Genomic DNA, 23425 nt, shown 5'->3' with positions numbered 1-23425 from the left:
GAGTATATACAAAATGTTCAGTGGTACATAAAGATGCTGGTTTACTGTCATCTTTAGGTATTCGCGGTTGTGTGGTTGTGTTCTTGACCTTGTTAGTGGTGTACCTAAATTTATTTATTTGTGCATTTGCTCTGTGTCGTATGTTTAATAGCTTTGTTATGATTAAAACAAATGCCAGACATGAAGGTTTGTTACTGGAAGGTCAATAATAAAAATACCACTCATGGGTTTGGTTTTTTTTTTTCAGTGCAGTCAAACATTGTGGAAAATTTCATTTCTGTGCTTTTAATATCATTTGGAAATGGAGCTTCTGGTACAAATTTGAAGTTAATTGTGGAGAAAGATAAGTTTGAGGCTAGAGACAAGTTGTGGTGCATACATCAGCCAGGAAAATAAGTTTCTGTTTGACAACAAAATTCAGTGTTATGAAACATTGAGACAAAACTAAGACAAAAATCCACACAGATATTTAATCTCCAAATGCTAAACAAGTCTCTAAAGGCGTCATCAAATCTAGCTATTAGTGAGCAGAATGTAACTTATCCGAAATCACTGTGTGTCCCCCAAGTCCCTTGTCACTTACCACATCCACTCTTTACCTAAAGCTAGCAATAAACTGTAATATTCCACTACCACACCGAAGCCTCTAATCTAGGTATACAAATTTTTAATCATCTTTGTCATTTTCACTACATATAGAATGATAGCTAGCTGCTTCTTAGGTCAGTTCAGCGTAAGAGCAGGGAAGTGATGTGTTCTCATACTTGCATAACCACGTGCTTTGGAAACAGGCTCCTCCTGTTAACTTACAGCTTGCAAAGTTCTGGTTGCACCACTGTTCCTCACCAATGCTGTTCACCTTGAAGTGTCATCATAATAAACAAACATCTCCTCTGGTTTGTTTCATAACCAGGAATTCATTGCTGAATCATTTCAGCTTCCTCTCACCACAGTCTGCTGATTTTGCCATGTAATTACCAATTACAGTGAGACACTTGGAGTTACCTTACCCACCTGTTTTGCATTTCTTGGTGCCTTGTTTGGAACCACAGCTCACTGAGGCTTTTAGATCTGCCTTCAGCCTCAGTGAGTGTATTTCAGCTTCCCCTTTTTCTGGCGCCTAAATAGAATATTCAACAGTTAATTGTGTATGAAAGCACATCCCTTCCATACAACTATTCACACTGACAACCTGGAGTTTTTCACCATATTTCTTGGTGTAAATTACATCAAATTATGTGAACAATAATTTCATTTCAGTTTAACTGAAAAATACCTCATGAATCCCCATGAAGTCTAATCTGAATTGTGTGGATCAGAGCACGCTGTGACTTTTTCCAAATAATTTCCCTCTATGACTTGCTGATAAAAAAGACTTTCAGTATCACTTATGCAAAATTCAAAGTACTGCAAATAAAGTAGTGCTCTCTTTTTACGTAAGCAGGGTGGAAGATGTCAAGGTGATCGAGACAAGCAGATAACACCACAGGAAAAGCACATTCTTAAGGACCTAGGTAGGAGTGTGGTTTTCTATTCAAACTTGGGGAAAAAACAGTGATGCTTCAGTGGTGCAGAACTGTGGTTTTAAAGTTGGATAAGGCATGTATGGAAAACTGAGGACCCACAAGAAACAATGATGATCGTGGGGTTTCACTGTTTTAGGGAGACACGTTTATGATCAGCTTCTCCCTTTTTGCTCCCGTCCCGGCAAGTCGGTGAACAGTAATTTATGATATAAAGTAAGAAGTTTTTAACTTTGTAACTGCTACGAAGTAGCAGCAGGGGGAGGAGAGATCCTTTGCTATCCAAGCCCTTGACCAGGTGGTTCTCCAAGCGGGATGGAGCCTGCGGTGCCTTTCCGATGGCTGGGCCGGCCAGGCGTGGGAGGGCCGCCGATGTGGCGGCAGCAGCGGGATGTGTCGACCTGGTAGCGGCAGCTGCCGCCCTATAGATGCCCTCGACAAGGCTTGGTACCCTCTGCCGCAGAGCCGGGCGGCCCCGCCGGCATCCGGCATCCCGCACCCGCCCAGCCGGGAAGCACCGCCTGCCCCAGCCCCAGCCCCCGCCTCGCACCCCGCACCCCTCACCTCCTCGGGCCGCCTCCGCCCCTGCACGGAGCCCAGCCTTTGGGGCGGGCCGGGCCGGGCCGGGCAGGGTACTACCAGCCGTGGTCCGCGGCGGGCGGGCAGTGCGGGACAGGCGGGAGCCGGCGGTGAGCGCGGGGGCCCGGCGGGAGTGTGGAGTGGGCGGAGTGAGGGGCGCTCAGCCCCGTTGGGGCAGGGCCGGGGCTAGTGAGGAAGGGGTGAGGGGGCCGCAGCCGCGGGGAGATTGGAGCCTCTCCCCCGGGACACAGCCCGGCGGTGGGACGGGCCCGGCGGGTCGGTGACGGGCGCTCCTTCTCCTGAGCCTCGCTCTTCCCGCCCCAAACACCGTAAAGGAAGTGGTGAGGTCTAATGTAGGGTGAAAATCAAGGCTCCTAACTACTAGGCTTTTGCCTGTGACTGGCAATTTGCTCACAAATGGGAATCCGTGGTGTGATTTTGGCTGTACGGCACTGGAAAATACACACAGTGTGGGAACGTTCTGATTGCCTGCCTCCCGAAACAGGTAACGTTTCCTGCTAAGGAGGACACCTTCCTTCTTAAGGTTGATACCACATTAGTGTGTTCAGTACTTTTTTGTTCAGCTAACATCACCTTGTTGTGAAAACAAAGTGCTCTGTAGCTATTGACTCAACATACCTGTTTAAAATGTATGTGAGTAAATCTTTTCAAAAAAGGAGATGGAAGCTGAGGACCCCAGGATGAAACAGAAGGTCCATAGGATCTAGCAGAAGATATTTGCTTTAATTCTTCTAGTAAGGATCCGGTATATTTCACAAAGCAAATCTTTAATAATGTATTTTGTACTTGCACAAAAGAACAATGCAAAAGAAATGGCTGTTTGAAGGTCAACCTCTTTTTTTAGTTGATATCTCAGTGTCGTAATGTATTTTATTTCTGGATTTGAATTACAGAAGAGTGGTGCTTGTACCTGAGAAATCATGTTCAACTTCAGATGCATCCAGAAGTTACTACAGTACCTGAAATTTTTCATTTATTTATTTATTGAGAATCTCATCTGTATATGTCCTTTACGCAAAAAATCTTTTGCTGGTGAAATAGTTCTTATTACTGGTTCTGCAAATGGAATTGGAAGGCAGGTTGCCTTAAAATTTGCTCCTTTAGGAGTGACTTTGGTTCTTTGGGACATCGATGACAAAGGTAACAAAGAAACATGCAGATTAGCCCAAGAAAAGGGAGCTAACCGGGTGTTTGTCTATCATTGTGACTGCAGCAGTAGAGAGGATGTCTATGAAAAGGCAGACAAGGTAAGATTTGGTTTCTTACTTCTGATTTTTCTTGCTTCTTTTTAATAGTATATGCTACGGATTTTCTTTTTTTTTTTTTTTTTTTTTTTTTTTTTTTTAAACTGTTACTATTCACTAAAGATAAGAAATCATGTAGGGCAATGACTTTGTCTTTTCAACAAGTCACTTCCGGATGGACCTTAAACTATGTTCTCAATAAAGTAACTGGATTTAAGAGGTTCTGTTTAGATTAATCCATTTTTAGTCTTCATTGTGAGACAGTAACTTCTTTTATATTAAGAGTATGGTAAAACATGCAGCAGAGGTTATCTCCATATATTTGTTTAGGCTTTGAAATTTCTTCAAGATATCAAGAAATAATTTAAAAAAAAAAAAAGAAAAAAATCAGTATATGTTGTAAGAGGGGAGTTCTTTCCTTTACCCATTTGTATAGAAAACTGTAGTTCTTTGAGGGTATAATGTTTTCAGAAACATCATCAGGGTCTCCAGTCAAAATGATGATTTAGCTTCACTTTATTTTTTGGTCAATATAGCTGGGAAGTAAGGTAGAAAAGAGCTACATTTTAACTTAAACTCTTTTGCTGGGCTGACCTACATTCTTTAAACTATTATCTTTTTTATTTTTATTATTGTCAGAGTCTAGAAATTGGACATTCACATTGTTACTTTTTACTTGTCCTTAAACTGCCTGAAAATATTTCCCAGTATAGCCTTGCTTATGATCCAGTTAGCCACTCTGCCATTTTATCCAAGGATAAATTCTTCTTCTGTTATATGAGAACATACACTGTTCAGTGTCTGAAGGCATATATCAGAGAAATTAGCTAAAATATTTCATGACATGTGAATGTTGATAGATTGTTTCAGAATAGCCTTGAAATGTAACATTAATTTTCTATGAAAATTGGGGGGGGCTCTTTGTTTTGTGGTTGTTGCTTTTAATTTTAACCAAAACAAATTAATTTCTTCTGAGCGTGGCTATGAAAGTTTTGAAATATTTTTTTTCCCTCAAGAAATGTTCCCAATGCAAAGTGCTTCTAAAAGGTAAATTGGATTCAGGATCTGTAAGTATCTGAAACTGCAATTCTCACATTTGCAGTCAACAAGGTATTATTTTACCCACCCTTGTTAGCACCATTAGGGACACAGACACTGTGCTGACTGTGCACAGAAAAAATTCCACTTAGGGCCATTCGTCCTAAATGTGAAGAACCACAGGTGGTACCATAGTATTACTTGGGCAGTGCTGTATTTATTGTACCGTAATAGCATGTAAACACAGATGAGCAAGTTGTTGAATGGTCTGTCCTGTGCTGACACAATATGCAGTGTTCAAGGAGGATTATCTTTGCCAATGACTTAGTACAGATGATGTGATCCTGACACCTGTGTGAGACATTGATAATGACTGCAACAATTTTGGAGTAGCAATCACAGTAATTTCAGCAATCTTCATATCTGTTATCACTTCCAAGCAAGATGAAAACTTTGTCTGAGCAATCTGTGGTCAGTACTTCATATATGACATTTGGTCTTTATTTGAAATGATACTATAAAAAAACCCAGTTCTTCTCAAATCTTATTTTTTGCAAGTAAAAATAAAAACTTACCTTAGAATTTGCCAAGATCAAATCTCTTTAAAAGATAACATTTTAAATTGGCATTAAACCCCAGTTTCCCTAAAGGCTATCTTCTTCTTGCAAAGACATTCACCAAAAGGTGTAATTTAGGCTTATGCATTTAATTTCTTTGTTGGACTTCAGTGTCCATGTTGAACATTTTTAAATTATTTGTTTGCTCTTAGTTTAACACAGTCTCAAAAGGTTTGTTCTGTGCCCTCTAGTAATTTTCAATCTCCAAACACGTTAACCAAATGAGCCGCAGGGCTCCAGCCCGCAGAATTTGCTGTGCCCATATCAGCAAACACTATGCTGCAGGGTGCAGAATGACCTACCAATAAAAGTTTGAAAAGCTGTTTAAAATTCAGAAATTGCTGTTAAGGTGTTAAATTATTGTTAACAATATCAACATCTTCATAGATATTTGCATGTATTGAACTGTCATGATGAAGCCAGAAATTTTCTTAGTTCAAGAGTCTTTCATCTAGAGGCCTCCTCTACTCTTGGAAATACCTGCAACTTTTTGACTGGTAATATGAGAAGTCTTGAGCTTGGACCCAGAAGATAAAGCAATAGCAAAAAAGTTAAATTAATTGTTTTTATTTGATATACTCACTGCAGAAAAACCTAGGTATTTTCCAGTAATGAAAGCTTTCTTTCTGGGAAGCAAATCAAACGACCAAAGTCCCTAAAGAAGAGGTTTTTAAAATAAACTGGTGAAGTGAACAGAAACTAATTTTCAGGATCAGGCAGTGTCCACCCGGGAATTTTGAAGGACATCAGATATGGATCTGATGGGCTGGAAATGTGTGGGGGGTGTTTTGCTATAACAGGTTATCAGAAACAAAGAGTAGCAAATATTCCAGTTTTAAAGCGCACTTGAGAGGCCACAAACTATGATCTTGTCTTAGAGAAAATTGGTAGAAATCATAATAAAGAGAGAAATTAATAGACACCTGACAAAATATGTAATGTAGAATAATCAGCTTGACTTTTTGCAAATGGGAGCCAAGCTTCACATGTATTCTGTAGCAGTGAGTAAACAGGTCAAACGAAGCCAGGTTAAATAAAATACTGACACTGGTGAAGCTATGTTGTCAAGTGAAGAAAAAGAGGATCATCATATGGACTGACACAGCAGTTAAAAGATATGAGTGGGAAGAAAGCACAGATACATCCCACGAAGGAAGAATTGAGTATTCCTGCCATACTCAGTAGTGTCTAGATTTGCATTCGTTTGTGCAGGTGGAATGGTGCTAACATCTGAACACTGTTTTTCTATGACAAGCATCAAACCTGACACAGCTGAAGGACTATCAAGCAAGTCTTCACTGAATGTTAAGGTTTCCTGAGAGAACCAAAGGAAGGTCAGATGTTGGGGTATCAGATTGAAATACCTGTTTCCAAATTGCCAGACAGCAGCATGTATGGGATTTTTATGCTTTTGTATTCATACTATAATTTTTGAGACACTGGATAACCACTCACCTCTAGCTCAGGAATCTCTGCAGTGAGACTGATTCTTAATACTATGAATAAATCTTGGCCATCTACTTTGATATAAATCCAAATCTTGGGACAAAATCTTTTTATAATAAATTGAGCTAGTGGTGATTTTGGCCTTCTTTCTAAGTGAGGTTATCTATCTATTTCATGGTATGTCCTTTTTACTCAGAGGATTGATATCCCCAGGAATCTGTGCTGAATTCCTTCCAGTTCAGGAGAAATTATATAGAAAAGGGCTTAAACAGGCTTGTCTGAAGAATGCAGTCTCTCACAATACCAAAAACATGGGACAAGAAATGTTCCGATTGCAGCTAAAGCACACTCATGGTGCACACTAAAGCTTTGTAACTTATTGCCTTATATTCCTGTGGAAGCCAAAAGTATTCTGGAGTTCAGGGAGCTATTAGAAAAATTCAGGGAGTGAGATGGGGTGGAGAATCACTGGGATATATTAAACACAAAGATACTGATACCTCATGTCTCTCAGGAAGTTCTGAAGTTGAAGCATGTAAAAAGTTAAGTACCCTGGAGACCTTAGAGCCCTCATCCTTTTTTTATTGCTTTTCACCATGAGACAAGGGCTAGGAGGCTCAGATGGACCTTTGATCTGAAGCAATATAACAGTTCTTAAGTACTTATGTTTTCAGTAGATATATCAATTAAACATTTTCATAAATAAAGCACAAGAGGCAAGGATACCTTCTAAAACTTTACGTTTTTTTATTCAGGTTAAAAAAGAAGTTGGGGATGTTACTATTCTAATCAATAATGCTGGCATACTGATTGGGAAGAAGTTCTGTGACCTTTCAGATGCAGATTTTGAAAAGACCTTCAAAACCAACTTCTTCTCTCAAGTTTGGGTAAAGTTTTGTGGTTTGTTTTTTTGTTTTTTTTCTGGGTGACCAAAAGGTAGAGTCAAGTGTTTTGGTGTGAAAATCACCATGGTGCTGTCTACCTCAAAATCCCAATTTGGAACAGGGATGTGAAGAGCCTCCACTGGGGGAGAATATGTTTTCATAATCATCCTGTAATTGGAAACACACCAAATTGACAGTCTCCCCATTATGTTTCAGTAGTATTAACACAAACCTGCCTGAGTACTCTGGTAAATCAAAAGTCTGTGCAACTGTACCATGAAATGTGCTCTACCTGTAACAGATGTGGTTGAAGTTAGTGCTGACATGATGGCATGTGTCTTCCCTGTTTGCTGGCATTAGAAGTCTTTGTCTAAGGGACTTGAGCATTCAGGGAGACACAACCATGACTTAGTGGTAGACTTGCAGTGTTAGGTTTACAGTTGGACTCAGTTCTTTTCCAACCTAAATCATTCTCTTCCAATCATTTTTTGCTGCACATGTTGGTGCCAGTCTTCAGGCTGTGCTTTCATTCTTAATCACCACCTGATTAAAGTACATAGAAAAGTAGTGTGGATAGTAAGTATTATCTTTATTTTCTTACCTCTGAAAGAATTTGTTGTTATTTGGGCTCTCATTTGACCTTTAGGAGCTTATGTTGTGAGGGAGTGTTACTCTTGCCCCCTCTTGCATTTTTTATTTATATGCCTGAGTGAACAGCTTGCATCAGGGAGCAATATAGCATTGCAACTCCCTTGTTAAAAGGCGGTTCTCCATGGAAAATCCTTGCAAGTAAGAGTCCTCTAAGCATTCCTCAGCCATCATTCTTCCAAATACTTGAGGCAAATGAACTGAGAGAGATGTTCTCCCTGACAGGTCTGAAGAAACACTGGGTAGGAGGGTGATATACTAGGTAGTCACATTTGGAGTCAAATAGGACATCTCAGATATTGAAAAAAAAAATTGTTATTGTTTGTCTCTTTTTTTTATCTAACCCTTCATAAAACACTAGCATTCTCCTTAGTTAGTGTCACCCACAGTGGTGTCTGGGATGCTGGAGCTGTCTGGAAGTTCAGTTTGTAAAAAAAAAAGGGCCCACAGGCAGCTGAACTTCCCTTGATGTGTTGACTTCTAGCTCCCTCTTGTGTACCAAACCTTTGGCAATAGTCTCAAATAGACTCAAATCGTGAGTAACCAGGAGGCAGAGAAAATAGAAAGTTTGCTGCTTTTAATAAGACAATTTTAATGCTGTTAGATCATCAAATAGAGGGCAGTCATTCAAGGAAATGTTGTCTATCATTTAAAAATTGTTACAGAGATAAAAGGTCAGTTGGGCTTCTTGTATAATGAAGCCCCAGAAAGCCTAATTTTGAAATGCAATTTTTTGGCATGTCTATTTATAAAGGTTTTTTTTTTAATATATGTGTATTCTCTTAGACTTGCAAGGCTTTTCTTCCAGCCATGATGACCTATAACCGTGGGCACCTGGTTAGCACGGCCAGTGCAAGTGGATTACTGGGACTCTACAGACTGACAGGTTAGTATTTTCAACTGCCATTACAAATTAGATCTACATAAAAATGACTTTTCTCTGAGATCTAATAAATGCTTGGCTTAAGCGCCCTATGCTGACGAGAACCTGTGGATGCCAAAGGTGATGCTGTGTGACAGTGTCACGTTGCCCAAGTGGCACCGGGAGCTCACTGCAGATTTTACCGTCTGATTACAGGCTGTCCTATCTCAGCAGAATAAGGACAATACAGCTTGTATATGTGCAGTGGGAGGAAGCTCTGCATACAGGTTGTCTAACTCTTTCTCACATCAGGTTTTCTTTGGAGTCCTGAGACGTGGATTATATCTGGAACTATATATTTAGCTGGAAAATTATTTTCAGGTCCAGAAGGCATTTTGGCAGAATTTTCAATAAAATTAATTGGAATAAAGCTTTAAGCTATTTAAAAGCTCAATATCCTCCAGCGGTTTCCCTCAGGAGAGCAGTCTGCTATAGTCCTGCCTATTCCATCAGTCTGGGTCTGCTGCCCAGTCTTTCCTCAAGCCTGTCTTACATGATGATTGTATTGCTGAGGACACTCTTTAAGAATCTGAACTTCGGTATAATAAGTGTCTCTTGTTTCTTCTTCTGATTGATGGTGTTACTGTAGTGTTCATTTGCCACCTGTTATCATTGGGTCATATTTGGTATTGACAATATAGGTTACGCTCAGGTTTCATCATATAACTGTAAGACTTATAGGAGTGGATCTGAGCATCCGTGTTTTAACCTTTTACACCTTAGCTATTTATTTTTAGGCTGTGTGGTTCCATCATTCACTGGGGGTGAATTCCTGAAGAATGGCAAACTATCTCTGATGCCAGTCTTTGAAGTCACTCTTTTAGCAAAATTGGATTTCACTGTATCTAACAACTATTTACACAAAGATTTGAAAAAACTTTAGGAAACCACATGTAAATCACTATATTAGTTTCTTACAGTTTTAAAATTGTAGAATAATTTGGTTGGAAGCAATCTCTGAAGATCATTTGGTCCACATATCCAAATAAAAGCAGGCCCAACTTAGATCAGGTTTCACAGGGTTGTGTGAGGGCGAGTTTTGATTATCGCCAAGGATGGAGTTCCGTACATTCATCAAAAATAAAATTCTGCCAGATTCCATCTTCCTGGGAAAAAAAAAACAAACAAACAAACAAAAAAAAAAAAACAAAAAAAACAAAAACAAAAAAACCCCACCAACAAAAAGTTGCAGGGTAAATCACAAGTAATAGGCTAAAGCAGCATTTATAAGTAGGGTATATTTTACCACTAGAAACAGTTCCTTCTGAAATGTAACCTGTGATATTGAAAGGTGAAGACTTTCTAACTGAGAGAATGTCTGGTTTGTATATGAGTATCTGGAAATGCACATAAAAGGTTGAATAAGTTCATCTTCCTATATCACTCTATAGTGCACTGAAAAAAACTGCTCTGGAAAGGATTAATCTTATCCTTAGACAACTGTGCATCAACCACAGGAAGAGTCATTAACCTTCAGAGTTACCATCACCAATATGCTTAAAATACTAATTAGAAGGCTGCTAATTATAGAACTAAATAATATAATGGATTAAATATTATTGCAAAGAGTTAATTTTTTTATATAGCATTTACTGTGGTGCTTTTGAGATCTTGAATATTTCTTCTTTATTCATTTTTCAGATTATGCTGCAAGCAAGTATGCAATCATTGGAATGATGGAAGGCATTAATTCAGAACTATATCATGCAGGAAAACATGGCATTAAAACCACAATCATTTGCCCTTATTTTATTAGCACTAAATTAAGTAAAGGTTTCCAAAGCGCGTAAGTAAAACAGATTGCGTACTATTTCGTATGTAAAAAATAATCACTACTCACAAGATATACCATGTTCAGTCTCTAGCTGGTTGATTTGATTTTCAATTCAGTGTTTTTGCCCTATTGGCACATAAAACTGTCTTTTGATCTAAAGAAATGCAAGTCTTGCATACAGTTAATAACTGACATGCAACAGGGACTGTAATAACCTCACAGTCAAGGAATGGTTTGGGATGCACAGCAGTACTTAAGGGTTAAAGGCAGCCTTATTCATCAGTAGAATGGACACTGCTGATGTTCTCTGCCCCAAGTAATTTTGGCAGTGTGATTACAGTTATGGCTGTCAGGATACCCATGACCTGTCATTATTAACTGTGCCCCATGATCTGTATTAGCAGGTACTGCACTTCTCTGCGAGGGAATAGCTGTGGTGACAGTATCTGGTGGGAGACTATGGGTGCAGTAATAGGAGAGGCTGCAAGCACTGAATTAACCGTTGTAGTAGCACAGTAGCAGTGATGTTGGTTTTTCAGTGCTCTGCTCCTGCTTCCACCATTCATCATCCTGCAGGAGCATATGTTATGCAGAGCACAGCCTTTCTCCTGGCTGGAGACAGACTTGGTTCTGATCCACTTAGCTGTCACCTCAGCATCCACAGTAGAGAAAGAGGAGGTGTCAGAAGGCAGAACTTTATGCATAGAAGAGAATACAGTATGGCTAAACTTTGAAGTTTTCAAATGCTGCAATCATTGTGGGCATTAACTTCATTATGCTCTGTTTGCTCTAAAGCCATTAAGATTCAAAACATCATCAAAATGTTTTCAATTTATTCTGATGATAGCAGAAACAAAGAGATTTGGAGATTCCTTTTCAAGGCTATTTGAGGGGAAAGTTAGTTAGTTAATTACATATGTGTTAAAATACATCTCAAAAGCAAAGTTTTATAATTCCCTAACAATTTTTTTCTTGTTTCACAGAAAACCTCTTTTGCTTCCTGTTTACGATCCAGAGTATGTAGCCAGCAAGATCTTGAATGCAATTAAAAAGGAAAAGTTTTATCTAATCATGCCTCCAACTTTACGCTTATTGGGTTTCAAAACGTAAGCATGTGACTTGTCTTCTAGCATTGCCTTCTTTCCTTTGCCATATGCCTGTAAATTCAGCAGAAATGTTTAGTAAAAGCAGCCCTTTAGTTAATATTCCTGCAGTCAATCCAGTTATAGGTACCCAACTTTGAAGAAACAGTGGGTTTAATTTTTTAATAGTGTAGGTGAATAGCATTCCTCTGGCCCCTTCTGTCTCTAATATATGTCTTAAGCTACAGTTGAGTATAGAAATTTCAAGAATTTTCATGATATGGTACACTGGGAATAATGCCTGGGCTAGAACTGTCTGCTTCCAGTCACTGCCTCCACTGCTGGCTGGGCTTTCGCAAAATGGCTTGGCCTGTCATTCATTTCCCCCACTTGTAACATGGGGGAAACACCAAATGTGTTATTGCCAGACATTAGAATTACTGAGCAAATACAATGAATTTACGATTTCTTTATTTATAGAGTACATTTTTCTAAAAAAAACAAACCTAACTCCGTGTTTGTCTCATCAGTTTCGTTCCTAGAAAAACAATACTATGCTTCGAATCATGCATCAAGTTCCCTGAGAGCATGGATAATGCCTTTGGTCAGAAGGAAAAGGATTGAAACAAAAATATTCTGAAGACTGCAAGTACCATCGAATTGAATATTTTCAGTAAAAAATAAGTTTAATTCATGTTTATTCTTTGACAGACAATTTATTTCTTGTATGATATTTGACATTGGTCAACATGCAATTTAATTCTTCATAACTGTCTTTTATGTCTTTATGTTTGGTAATTTTCCGAGTAACCTTTGAAAAAATCACTGAAATTTAAAATTACATAGGTATTATGTTAAGTGACTAAGCAACAACTTGGCATGGACTGTATTGCTTTCAGACTGAAACTTTAATGAGGTAACCTGTTTGTCAGTGTGGAACATAATTCTGGTATAAATCATGGGAAAAGGAATACAGACAAGAGGAATACCTCATGTATTCTTGTATAATTATGGGCTGACTCTTGAGCAAAATCTCTTCTTATGTTTGGGGAGAAGTCCTTCAACTGTCTTCAAATGAAACTACAACCTAGAGATAAAAAAGAACACAAAACCTCCTCAAGAGCAGAAATTCAGGGATTAGTTGCACAAAAGTACATGCTGGTACTTAATTGATAAAAATCAATCCTCATGTAAATTTTCAGGAAATGCTAGCATAAAATGTTCCTAATTTGCTTAACTTAAAAAATAAACAAATAAAATGCGGTAGTAGTGAATCTACAAAGCCTAGTTTCTAAAAATCCACTGTAAGAAATTAGAGTGGATTTTTAGAAACTAGGCTTTGTAGTCATCTATTGTCCATATTTACCCCAATATTTCAATTGTACTTAAGTAAACCCATACTTACAAGCTCCCTTCCAGCTATAAATGCTTATAAGAATGCACACTCCAATGAAAAAACTATTTTTTTAACACCAGTGTTTCCAAAGTATGCATGCATTCAGTAAATTCTTTCATGTACCTGTAGATATTACAGGGAAAATTTTAGCTGAGAGAATGAGAAAGCTATCTTGAGTTTGCCTCTTTGAAAAGCAAGGTTTATTGATTTATATTTTTAAAAACTCTCTAGGTGATGAGTAATTGAAAAATTATTTTCTTCCTACTAATGAGACAGGAACAAAGTCTAAATTGCTCTAAATTGTGAAAAATGGTTTTTTTCTCAATTGCAAGCAAATATGTTGGGTATTGGGATTCCCTTATTCCACATGAATGTTGCAATTTGGCTCTAGATCTATGATCATTTTTAAGTATGATTACAGGAGACAATGCAAACTGGCATGACATTATATTTGTGAATGTATTGTGGGCCTGAATATCTTCATACGTAATGTCATTACTGGTGTTGCAGAGCTTAAGAGCAGGGCTCATGAGTTGAAAAATATATATTTTTAAATTATTTCTAAAATGAAACTCACACCTGTTAGTGACATTAATATCTGAGGTTTCAGGATGAAATATCTGCAGCCAAAGAGCACATTGTAAGGACTCTCTTTTCAGGATTTTTTTCTTATTTTCAGTTTCTTGAACTAAAGTATATGAATCTTACTATCTACATCTGCAGTTGTAAGTTTACCAACTATATAGACAGGACATGAATAGATTAAGAATAATGTAAAGGAAATAATGTTCTATTTTGCAAGCTATACTTCACCTATGCTACACAGCCATACTGCAAAAGCTTACTCTGTATTGCTGCAACCTCAGCCAAGGGCACTCTTTGGTTCCATTTTTTTCAGGCTAATCTGCTTTTCTCAAGAAGGAATTTGTAAAGCTTATACTTTCTAAGTCTCACAGTGATCTGTTAGATCTTCTTATGAGACCTAGAAATCAGTAACTCGTTCTTCTCTATGAAAATACATGGAAAATAATTTTGAGTTTTGGGGTTGGTTGGGGGTTTTTTGTTGTTGTTGTTGTTTGGGGGGGGATGTTTCTCTTTTTTGTACAGAACAGAAGTGTGATAGGTCCTGTAATATAATTCTAAAACTCTAAGCCAAGACCTTCCTATTGAAGCTCAGAAGATGAAATCAGATGCTGTTCCTGTTTTTCTAATATAAAATTATCTTTCATATTTTGAAAGAAGTATCTCAGTTATCAACAACTCCTGAGAAACATGCCCTTTCCTTCTTTGAGGCTTTCATTTTATTTGTAATTCCTCCACACAAAATCATTTTAACAGGAGAAATTCTGTTACTACTGAAGCTGCAAATGAGACTAGAAGGCAGTTTATCTTCATTTTTTTCTCCTTTGGGAGTACTCCTCATTCTCTGTGAAACTGATGAAGAGACCTGTGTTGCTGCATCAACAGTGAGATAATCTGTGATGTCAGAGAAAATACAGTGTCTTGCTCTTGTTTTATGCCCATTGGTACAGCACATCTCTTCAGAGAATTTTTTTCTTATAGAGGAAGTTGTAGTTCTGGATGTCTTATGAAGAACATTATTCACAATCAAATTATAAGTATTTTGAGAAAGAAACGTTTGAATTACGCTGGGTCACCTTGTAATCTAACAAAAATCTTAAATAAACCTTAGAGCAACTTTGATTTCTCATCAATTTCTATAATCACTTGGATATTTCAGTGCCACTCTGCGACTGTCCCTGAGCAACCGAGTACTCAGGTGGTTTTGCTGGGACATGGCACCATGTGACTCTTTAATGCCCAGAGCATGGAAAAGAGAGGGAGAGGCTCACAGTAGCACCTCGTCCCATTAAACCCACTGGCTGGATGGCTCAGTGCAACTTAGTGCCTATCCTGCATCAAAGCTCCTTCTGGAGGAAGAGCATTTTTAAAGCATCTGCAAAAAGCAGAGAATGTCATATATATGATACAAATGTACAATACACCACGAGCATCATGACTCCTGGGGCTGTCCTGTAAAAGGCCAGGAGCTGGACTTTGATGATTCTTGTGGGTCTCTTCCAACCCTATGATTCTGTGATCATTATGCAGCAGCTTTCCAGGATCAGACCCAAAATATCTGCAGTTATTTCTGGGTGTATGTGCTATCATAGCCAAATCGGGATAACCATCTGAAATATATGGCTTTATGGAAAATAGCCATTGTATGGAGATGGAGATATATTACAGATGTTCTCCTACATTTTTCAGTTCCTCTTTTACTTGAGAGATAAATGTTTCCAGCCAATCAAATTCGTTATATGGCCCCATAAGTCATCACTGCAGTTTCTCATGTATGCTCAAATTCTTCGCTGCTATACTTAAGCACGTAACAACACTGAGATACAACTTGCAGCACATCACAGAAACAACTGGACATACCCAGAAATTCTGATAGCTTGTTCTGTTTAATCACCTGAATTGGCATTATCCCATTTCATTTTAAAACATTCCTAGAACAACCTCAGTCTTTCTGAAGGCCTGATCACCCTCTGTAAATGTCAGCCTACAGAACACGTTATTTTAAGTTATCTAATGAATTTCTTTGGATCCCAATTTTTAAGAGTGAAACCAATCTGAGAAAGTAAATGTCTAGCACAGTCAAAGAGAAGACCAAAGGAAGGACAGTATAACACAGGGGTCAGTCCAAAGACCTTTGTGTGCAAGGTTTCCTTTCCATGCCATCAAGACACTGGTGCTAGCAGGAAATCCAGTTAAAGGTCTTGGAATACTAGATAAGGACAATTCTTTTCCATCAGCTGCACATTCCATCCCAACCTGCATGAAGGCTACAGAAGCATTTGCACAACAACCACAGAGCAGCACATGTAAGTGTTTGAATATGCTATTTGCTGTGGAAAGGATTCCTATTAATTTTACATAGTGTTGAAACATAAGCTACAGGCATTTTGCTTACTAGATCTTAGGAGTTCCCAGTGTCTCCTTATTCTCATATTTTATCCAACAGTAATTCTGAAATTAGAGAATCTACTGCAAAATTGTCTAGAGTGGGAGAAATAAAGGAAATTATTTTAGAAGGATGGCTTTCATAAATAGACACTCTAATAACACTCAAGCTAATTTGAGACTGGTTTTATATACTAAGAGTAAAAACCATTTCCAAATCCTGCAATATTTGAAGTCTTTTTCATTAGTAACTTTTATCTTCTTAGCCTCTGTCTGGAAAGACATTTATTCCACAGTTCCCACAAATAATGGGAAAACTGTGGGGGGATAGACTTGGTGCTGGAAGCCAGGAAATTCCCTGTTTCTCTGTCAGTACTTTTGTCTTTGACCCTATTTGTACCCTGGAAAACACAAAAAATAATGAAAGTTGCATAAAATGTGTATAATGTACTGTCCCTGTTTTTCATTGTTACAAGTCCTGAGAAAAGCAGGTGTCATGCTTATACACTTTTTCATATTAACTAGAAATAGATTTTCATCTCTTTACTTTTACACCCAGAGAAATGTTATTACTTTCTGTATTGTCTGTTGATTTCCAATACTTCATATAATTTCATGAGGAAGAAAGGCCTGAATCAGTCCAAAGACCCCAATCATTAACAGATCAAAATTCTACACTGATTACTATTATGGATTTTTTTAGTTTCTTTCCTCAGTCAATACAATGTCTCTGTTCAATGCTTCAGATTCTTCATGATGCTACAGACTGCTAATAAAGAATGACAGTTTAATTTAAAAAATAATTAATACAGACCTAATTGCCTTTTACCATTGCACAGAAAGGTTGCTGAAACCAAATAAATGATCAGGTAGCCATCCAATTCATTAACTAATCTCAGATGGCAGCACTGCCTGAGGCAGCAATGATTTAAAGAGTCACAAGGCATTGCTCAACATTTTCATAAACTCTGTGCTTCCCAGGTGTTCATTGATCAAATGCATTGTGTTGGTGGAAGTGGCATTTTAACAGTTGCTCTACTGCTTTCTCCATTGCTTCTTTCTCCAAAATGTGGTTAAAAAATGAAACATTAATATTTCCAATATGCATTTTTGGTGCCATTTAAGTCACCATTCACCTGATTTCTTACTGCTGTCTAGTTAGATGAATCATACCTAGGAGTGCTTTCTCTGTTCCACTGTCATTAAAGGGAGCCTAGGTAGCTCATAGCTATGGTTTTATATGATGTAGATATCTATTTTGGGTCAACTGAATTCCCCAGGTAGCAGGGCAGACCTCCTATCCAGTGGAGACAAAACTCAGAAATCTTGGATGGTATTTTTTACACTGCACCATTGTAGCAGTTCTTCACTTGAAGCATTGCTCGCCACCCCACCAAACCATGGGCTATGATTAACAGGAATTCTTCATAAAATTTTCCTACACAACACATTTGCTGTTTCAATATCTTCATTTGTAATCTAGGAAGCCCAAAAAGAGTGTAAGTGGCATAAGATATATGTACACGTATTGCCTCTGTTTCTCACTCACAAGAGACAAAAAGATGATGTAAGGACAGAAGTTATTGTTTTATTCTTCCATTTCTCAACTGTTTAGTCAAAAGACCCACAAATCTTTAAAGGTCTTTACTGAAGGTTATCTTTTCACTGTTACTGTTTTTTAATTACACGCATTTTTAATTATGCATTTATGGTTCTGCAAATAAATTTTTTGAAGTACAGGCAAATCATCTGTTCCATATAAAGAAATTACTCAATAATTATCTTACGCTTCAATTATTTACTCTTTACTTAAGAAAAAGTATTTACAAAGTAGCAGCAATGATGACACCAGAACAAACAGCAGAGATGTTGACACGCAGACAAAACATCCAGAAGTAAAATTTCAATATTTTTCATTTTCTAATCCATTTTAAATGGTAATTAATAACTATGCAGGTCTTGTGAAACACTTTCATGTTCTAAGACACTAAGAGCTCTGTAGTTCTTCAGATTCTGTCAGTGTTACCTATAGTTCCAGGCATCTCCCTATATTAGTTAGGGTTCTTTTAATATTTTACTCTTCCTTTTGACTATATACTCAGCCAAGTCAGATGTGCCTTGCTAAGGCTCAGCTTTCAGGACACTTTGTCACCAGATGAGTATATCTAAAACTGATGTTCTAGATCTGGTTCTAAACCCCTCTGTTTTTCACTTTAGCAGAAAAGATCTAATATCATTTTCAACTCAATTATAATACACTCCTGAGTTTTTAAACAAGAATCAAGTATCTTATGAAGAATGATACAATGGATTGTAGTTCAATGTTGAAGAACATATATATATATATACACACACATATATATATAAAACAAAGTACATATCTATGAAAGAGGCATAAATATGAATTATATGGTTGCAGCTGCTAGTTTATGTGCATCCAAAAATAGCTTACACAAAAGATTTAAGTTCCTTGAAATTTCTCTAGCTGAGTCAAACAATTTCTCTAGCATAGTCATACTAACCTTTAAGAACTATACTAAAATCATCTTTTTAAAAACATGGGTTAATGCTTCTTTTCTCACCTTTTTTTTCCTGTTTACTATAGTTAAATGAAATACAAATTTCATGCAGATGCAAATTTATATATTCTTCTCTTACATTTGCACAGATAAAGATACTTTTTTTTTCTGCAATAGAATGGGCTGAGTAGAGCTGACTCAAGAGTCCATCGTATTGCCTGTCTGTCTGGGATGATATGCTAGGACGCAACAGGAAACAAGGAATTAGATACTCCTACAGAACAGGAAAAGAAGCCAGAGTGTGATAGTTCTGGAAAGGTCTTTGAAAGCTACTTAGAGTCTGACAGCAAATAAATTAAAAGTAGGAAATCAGGCTAGACCTGATGTCTAGTTTGTTATCTAAAGCCCTTCATTACCTAGAGCTTATATTTCCCTGGAATCTGAAGGAATAGCAGTGCCTTGACTGCTAAACTGACAAATCTGAGAGTCCTCACATAATTTAAAAGAAGACCCATGATTCTAACCATGCCTTCAAAAACAGGAGATGAGAATGCACACTGTGGGCTCATGGGGGAATGGAAATTAGAAGAAAATTGTTTCCCTTCTATATTTAAGCCATGTTACATAGGACTGTGCTTGCTGTATACACACATGTTTACCACCTAGTAAAATGGTGGGATTTATACATAATTCTTTAATATATATAATTTCATATTAGCTGATTTCATGTTTTGCAAAGATTTTACAGTGACTTTCTAATTAAATGAAGTACAAATTTCATGTAGATGCAAGTGTATATATTCTTCTCTTTCCTTCCATTTGCATTTTTACAATTTTCTTTCCAAAGAAGGCACATACTTTTACACAAAAATCAGAAGCCACTGCAATAACTAAAGTAAGATTCAGAAAAATAAATACCACTTCTTTTATATAAGAAACAAGTTTGTTATATATCACCAGAGACAACCATCAGAATTCCTACATAAGGAACAACCTCCACAATTTAGGAGTCATGGCACACTTCTCACAATGGAAAACTTAAAGTACTTCAACCACACATAATGGCAACTGATGCATTGTTGGAATAAATTCTCATCACATGCACTTTGTAAATCAAAGGTGTATTTCCATCTTGGAGATGGCATCATGTCTAGTGATGTTAATGACAGTGATTAGTTTTAGTGGTTTGTATTCCACAAAATGCAAAATATCTTTAAAATAACTCCTTCAATACTATTGCAACATAGGTGCATTCAGATTATCAACATAACCTCATAAAATATCTAAAAGGAAAGTGCAGAAGACTGCTATTAAAAGAATTTGATAATACTACGCTTGCAGCATTATGTTTCTCTTGTACTATTAATAGGAAATGTCCTCTTTCTGAGGAAATATGAGAAAGAAGCATTTAGCTTTAACTAGCATTGCGTGCAAGAGAGAGGTTGTACCTATTTAACTCTTAAGTGCACAAGCCTTCTTTTTGTCCTAGTGTTTTTATGTTCCCAGCTTTTTGCTTCTGATTTGTCTGCTTTCTTCTTAGAGAATAATCCTCAGTATTTTTCATGTGCAACTTTAAAATTATCTCAGAGACAGTTCATTGGTTGGGAATCTTCTTTGAAGCTTTCGTATCACCCTTATTTCCCCTAAAATGAAAAATCAGAGCTTCAAATGGGATTGAAAAACAGTTTGCTTTAAATTGCAACACAGTTGAAGTCATCCTAGTGCTCTAGGTCACTGATAGAGAAAGTAAAAAGAGGAACTTAGGTTACTTGAAGAAAATGAGATGTAAGGAATGCTTGTCTACTGACATGGTAGAAGGAGCAAGCAGGAAGGTCATAGAGGAAAGACAGGATTTCCTGCTTACACATTGTTATTCCTTAGACAAGTAAATCTTCCAAAATAATATTTTATTATTTTTTTACATTTGGAAAAGGGGATTAAACAAACATGTCTATAACCTTTTTCTGATTCAACATGGAAGTTGTTAACAACACTTAAAATATGTCTGCAATAAATAGCCTGACATGCCTTGGAACCTGCTTTACCTTAAGCTTTCTCATAAAACATATTAGCTGCTTTGGCCAAAGACCAAAATTAGCTGTAAAAACTGAAGGTTTTTTCTTTGTCTGGCTGAGACTCAGAGTTTCCAAAGGTACCAAGAAAGAATAAAGAACAGGGAACTTCTGGGTTTGTCCTTTATATTTAGTCAAATGTGTATCAGCAGCAGTGTCTGGTAATACTGTGGTTTCAGGGGTGAAACCATGTTCAGGTGACTAGGAACAAGGACAGTGTTAGGTTCTCACAGATTCTCAGCCTTGCTGCTGCCTTCTGCCTGGGTGACCCTACAAGGGTAAAGCTCTGCTTGTGGTATTAACCACAGCTACACAAAGATCCAGCACACTCTGCCTCCACTTGGCTCTTCTACTGCACTTTCTCACCAGCTTTGCTGGCTGGCACCTAAATTTTACTAAAATCTAACAATCAAATAATACTCCACTAATTACAAAAATGAGAAAACCCCTTTTCAAACTCTCCTGGCTATTAAATGAAGCCCATTTACAGGAGACAAATACTTCAAAGACTCTTTCTTATAAGGAATAATTGTATCCAGATATATTTATGTCAGACTCTCAGAGTCAGAAAGAACTAACCAGTTTTCCTAAAACTGTAAGTCACAACAAGAGCAATGAAAAGCAACAAAATAGAAAACTAAATGGAAAAATATTTTTAGCACCTGTCCCAAATCAATATGCAAACTCTCAGGTACGGGAGAACATTTTTATTTTTTTTCCCTGAAATACGCCTTTAAGCAAAGGACAGCAAAGAATTACTGACACAAGTCAGAGTTTTGGTAGAAAGAGACAACAATTTGGCAGAATGAGGACTTATCCTGAGTAGATGTTGGCAGAATAAATTACTAGTTCTGTTTTACAGACAGGTATCTAAAGGAAGGAGTGACATGGAAAGCCACAAAAAGACACAGAACTGTTTATGCCTCTATCCTCTCCTGAAAAATCTGTCAGCATAGGATCAGAGGATTCAGGCCCCTCCTGAAGTATGCTGAGACCCAGACCACAGTGAAGGCTGATGGTGAGCTCAAGCCTGACCAGGTAACTCCTCCTGCCCCATACCAATGGTATTTTCTGTCACCATTCACAAATGCCAGCACACAGCCACATTTCCCATGTTTACATTAGAGCCTGTGAAATTGCACAGAATTCCCCAGGTGTTAGAAAAGATACCTCTCATGTATGTCACATCAAACAACAGAGGGCTGCCTCCCACCTTTCCCTACTCACTGGAGCTGGGGCTACCAGGTACATGAGAGGTAACACTGCTCCTCACACCTGGATATCTCCTACAGATCAGGAAAAGGTGATGTCCACATCATGGCTTATTCTTCACAGAATGTCTGGGTCTTAGGTGCGTCACAGTGACAATCTCCCCACAGGAGACTCTAGTCCAAAAAACCAAAAGACTCCTAGCATTTCCCTCGGTTTTAAAAATGTATTCTGCCATAAAACAAACAATCAATCAAGCAAACTATTTTAGCATTATTCAAATTATATTCAAATAGTCATTAATTTGTCCCAGTCACTTTTGAATTAGATAAGCCTTGGCCAGTGACAACCACCTGGAAAGTCCTGTTTAATTCAGCAGCTCCCAATGTACTCTGGAATGTGATGGAGACCACATCTATGATACCAGTGAGCTCTTGCTTCCACATAAACGTGGGCAGGAAAAAATCAGGAGTTTGCAGTCATTTTGAGAAACATTTCTGAAGGGTGTTGCATAACACTGTATCTTCAAACAATGTAATGTTTGACAGAAATATTCTGTAAAAAATAACTAATTCATTAGTTATACACATTTCCATTAAAGCAAAAAGTGTTCCTACTAGTCTGATAAATACCTAGTTTACTGCTGGTCCACAGTCTACTTTTCCCATCCTGAGAAAAAGGAACTAAGGAAGGAGTAGGTGACTTAGAAAAAGGAAAAGTCTGTCTGAAGTTGGTTGCCACCATTCTTAGCACAAATAGGACAGGTAAAATAGTGGCTTGTGTTTGGAAACAAGGGTGATTCCTCTGAAAAATACTGCTTCATAATACTGCAAAAGGCAGCAAAGCTGTCTTCCCTGTCAGTAAAATTCTCTGACTGGACCAAAAATGGACAAAATACAGAGGGAGTTGGTTGGGGTTTTTTGGTTTGGTTTTGGTTTTGGTTTGGTTTGGTTTAACCAAACAAGGTGAAACATGAATAAAAGTTTAAATGTTTCTACAGTATTTATTTCTAGATGTCCCACATTTCCTCAAAAAAACCCACAGAATGAACAATGTTAACCAACCTATTGTAGTCTTTCCTAAATTTCACTTCTTAATAACATGATGTTGTTTGCTTTGCTTGCACATGAACACCTTCCTTTTCATTACCAACTACCATAGAAGTGCTCTCCAGAGTTTAAATAGCAGAAGGAATATTCCTGTTGATGTTCATTTAAATTCAAAGTACCTTACACAGAATTGTGGCACACTTTGAACTGCAGATCTAACCATGCATCACTTGCTTATTTAAGCTAAATTGTATTTGCTCACCTGAATGAGCAAAGTAATCCAAAGTAAGTAAGTAATCCATCTCATTTAATTTTGGTTATCTGGAGGTGAGGTGGCAGACAGACACAAGCTACTCATTTCATTGCCTGATTGCCTGATTGGTTTCTGATAGCAGGAATTTATTTCTACCAGCAGATGATGAATTTTGGATGGAT

At 37.6% G+C, this 23425-nt stretch overlaps 1 protein-coding gene across 2 annotated transcripts; it reads left to right on the top strand.

Moving 5' to 3' along the window:
* Window positions 1-2162: 2162 nt before the first annotated feature.
* Window positions 2163-23353, top strand: LOC113944864 (epidermal retinol dehydrogenase 2-like). Of its 2 annotated transcripts, XR_003526856.1 has the most exons (9): window positions 2163-2212; window positions 3017-3370; window positions 7224-7355; window positions 8787-8886; window positions 10564-10708; window positions 11680-11802; window positions 12309-12701; window positions 20030-20034; window positions 23341-23353. XR_003526856.1 is itself a non-coding variant. In XM_027638459.1 (7 exons), the coding sequence occupies exons 2-7, from the start codon at window positions 3044-3046 to the stop codon at window positions 12400-12402; spliced, it is 921 nt and encodes a 306-aa protein (XP_027494260.1). In that variant the 5' UTR covers window positions 2163-2212; window positions 3017-3043; the 3' UTR covers window positions 12403-13769. The 2 variants fall into 2 exon arrangements, 1 of the variants encoding a protein (XP_027494260.1); XM_027638459.1 differs by lacking the exons at window positions 20030-20034; window positions 23341-23353 and having other exon boundaries at window positions 12309-13769.
* The last annotated feature ends 72 nt before the right edge of the window (window positions 23354-23425 follow it).

The sequence above is a fragment of the Corapipo altera genome, unplaced genomic scaffold (assembly GCF_003945725.1).
Source record: "Corapipo altera isolate COAL_440 unplaced genomic scaffold, ASM394572v1 49, whole genome shotgun sequence".
NCBI classification, from domain to species: Eukaryota; Metazoa; Chordata; class Aves; order Passeriformes; family Pipridae; genus Corapipo; species Corapipo altera.
The sequence above is the reverse complement of the archived record's forward strand: the minus strand, read 5'-3'. Positions and strand labels throughout refer to the sequence as shown.

Coding starts and splice junctions, on each gene's coding strand:
- LOC113944864 (XM_027638459.1), top strand. CDS start 3,044: ATGTTCAACTTCAGATGCATCCAGAAGTTACTACAGTACCTGAAATTT. Junction 8,887..10,563: donor GGGACTCTACAGACTGACAG/GTTAGTATTTTC, acceptor TTCATTTTTCAG/ATTATGCTGCAAGCAAGTAT. Junction 11,803..12,308: donor CGCTTATTGGGTTTCAAAAC/GTAAGCATGTGA, acceptor TTGTCTCATCAG/TTTCGTTCCTAGAAAAACAA.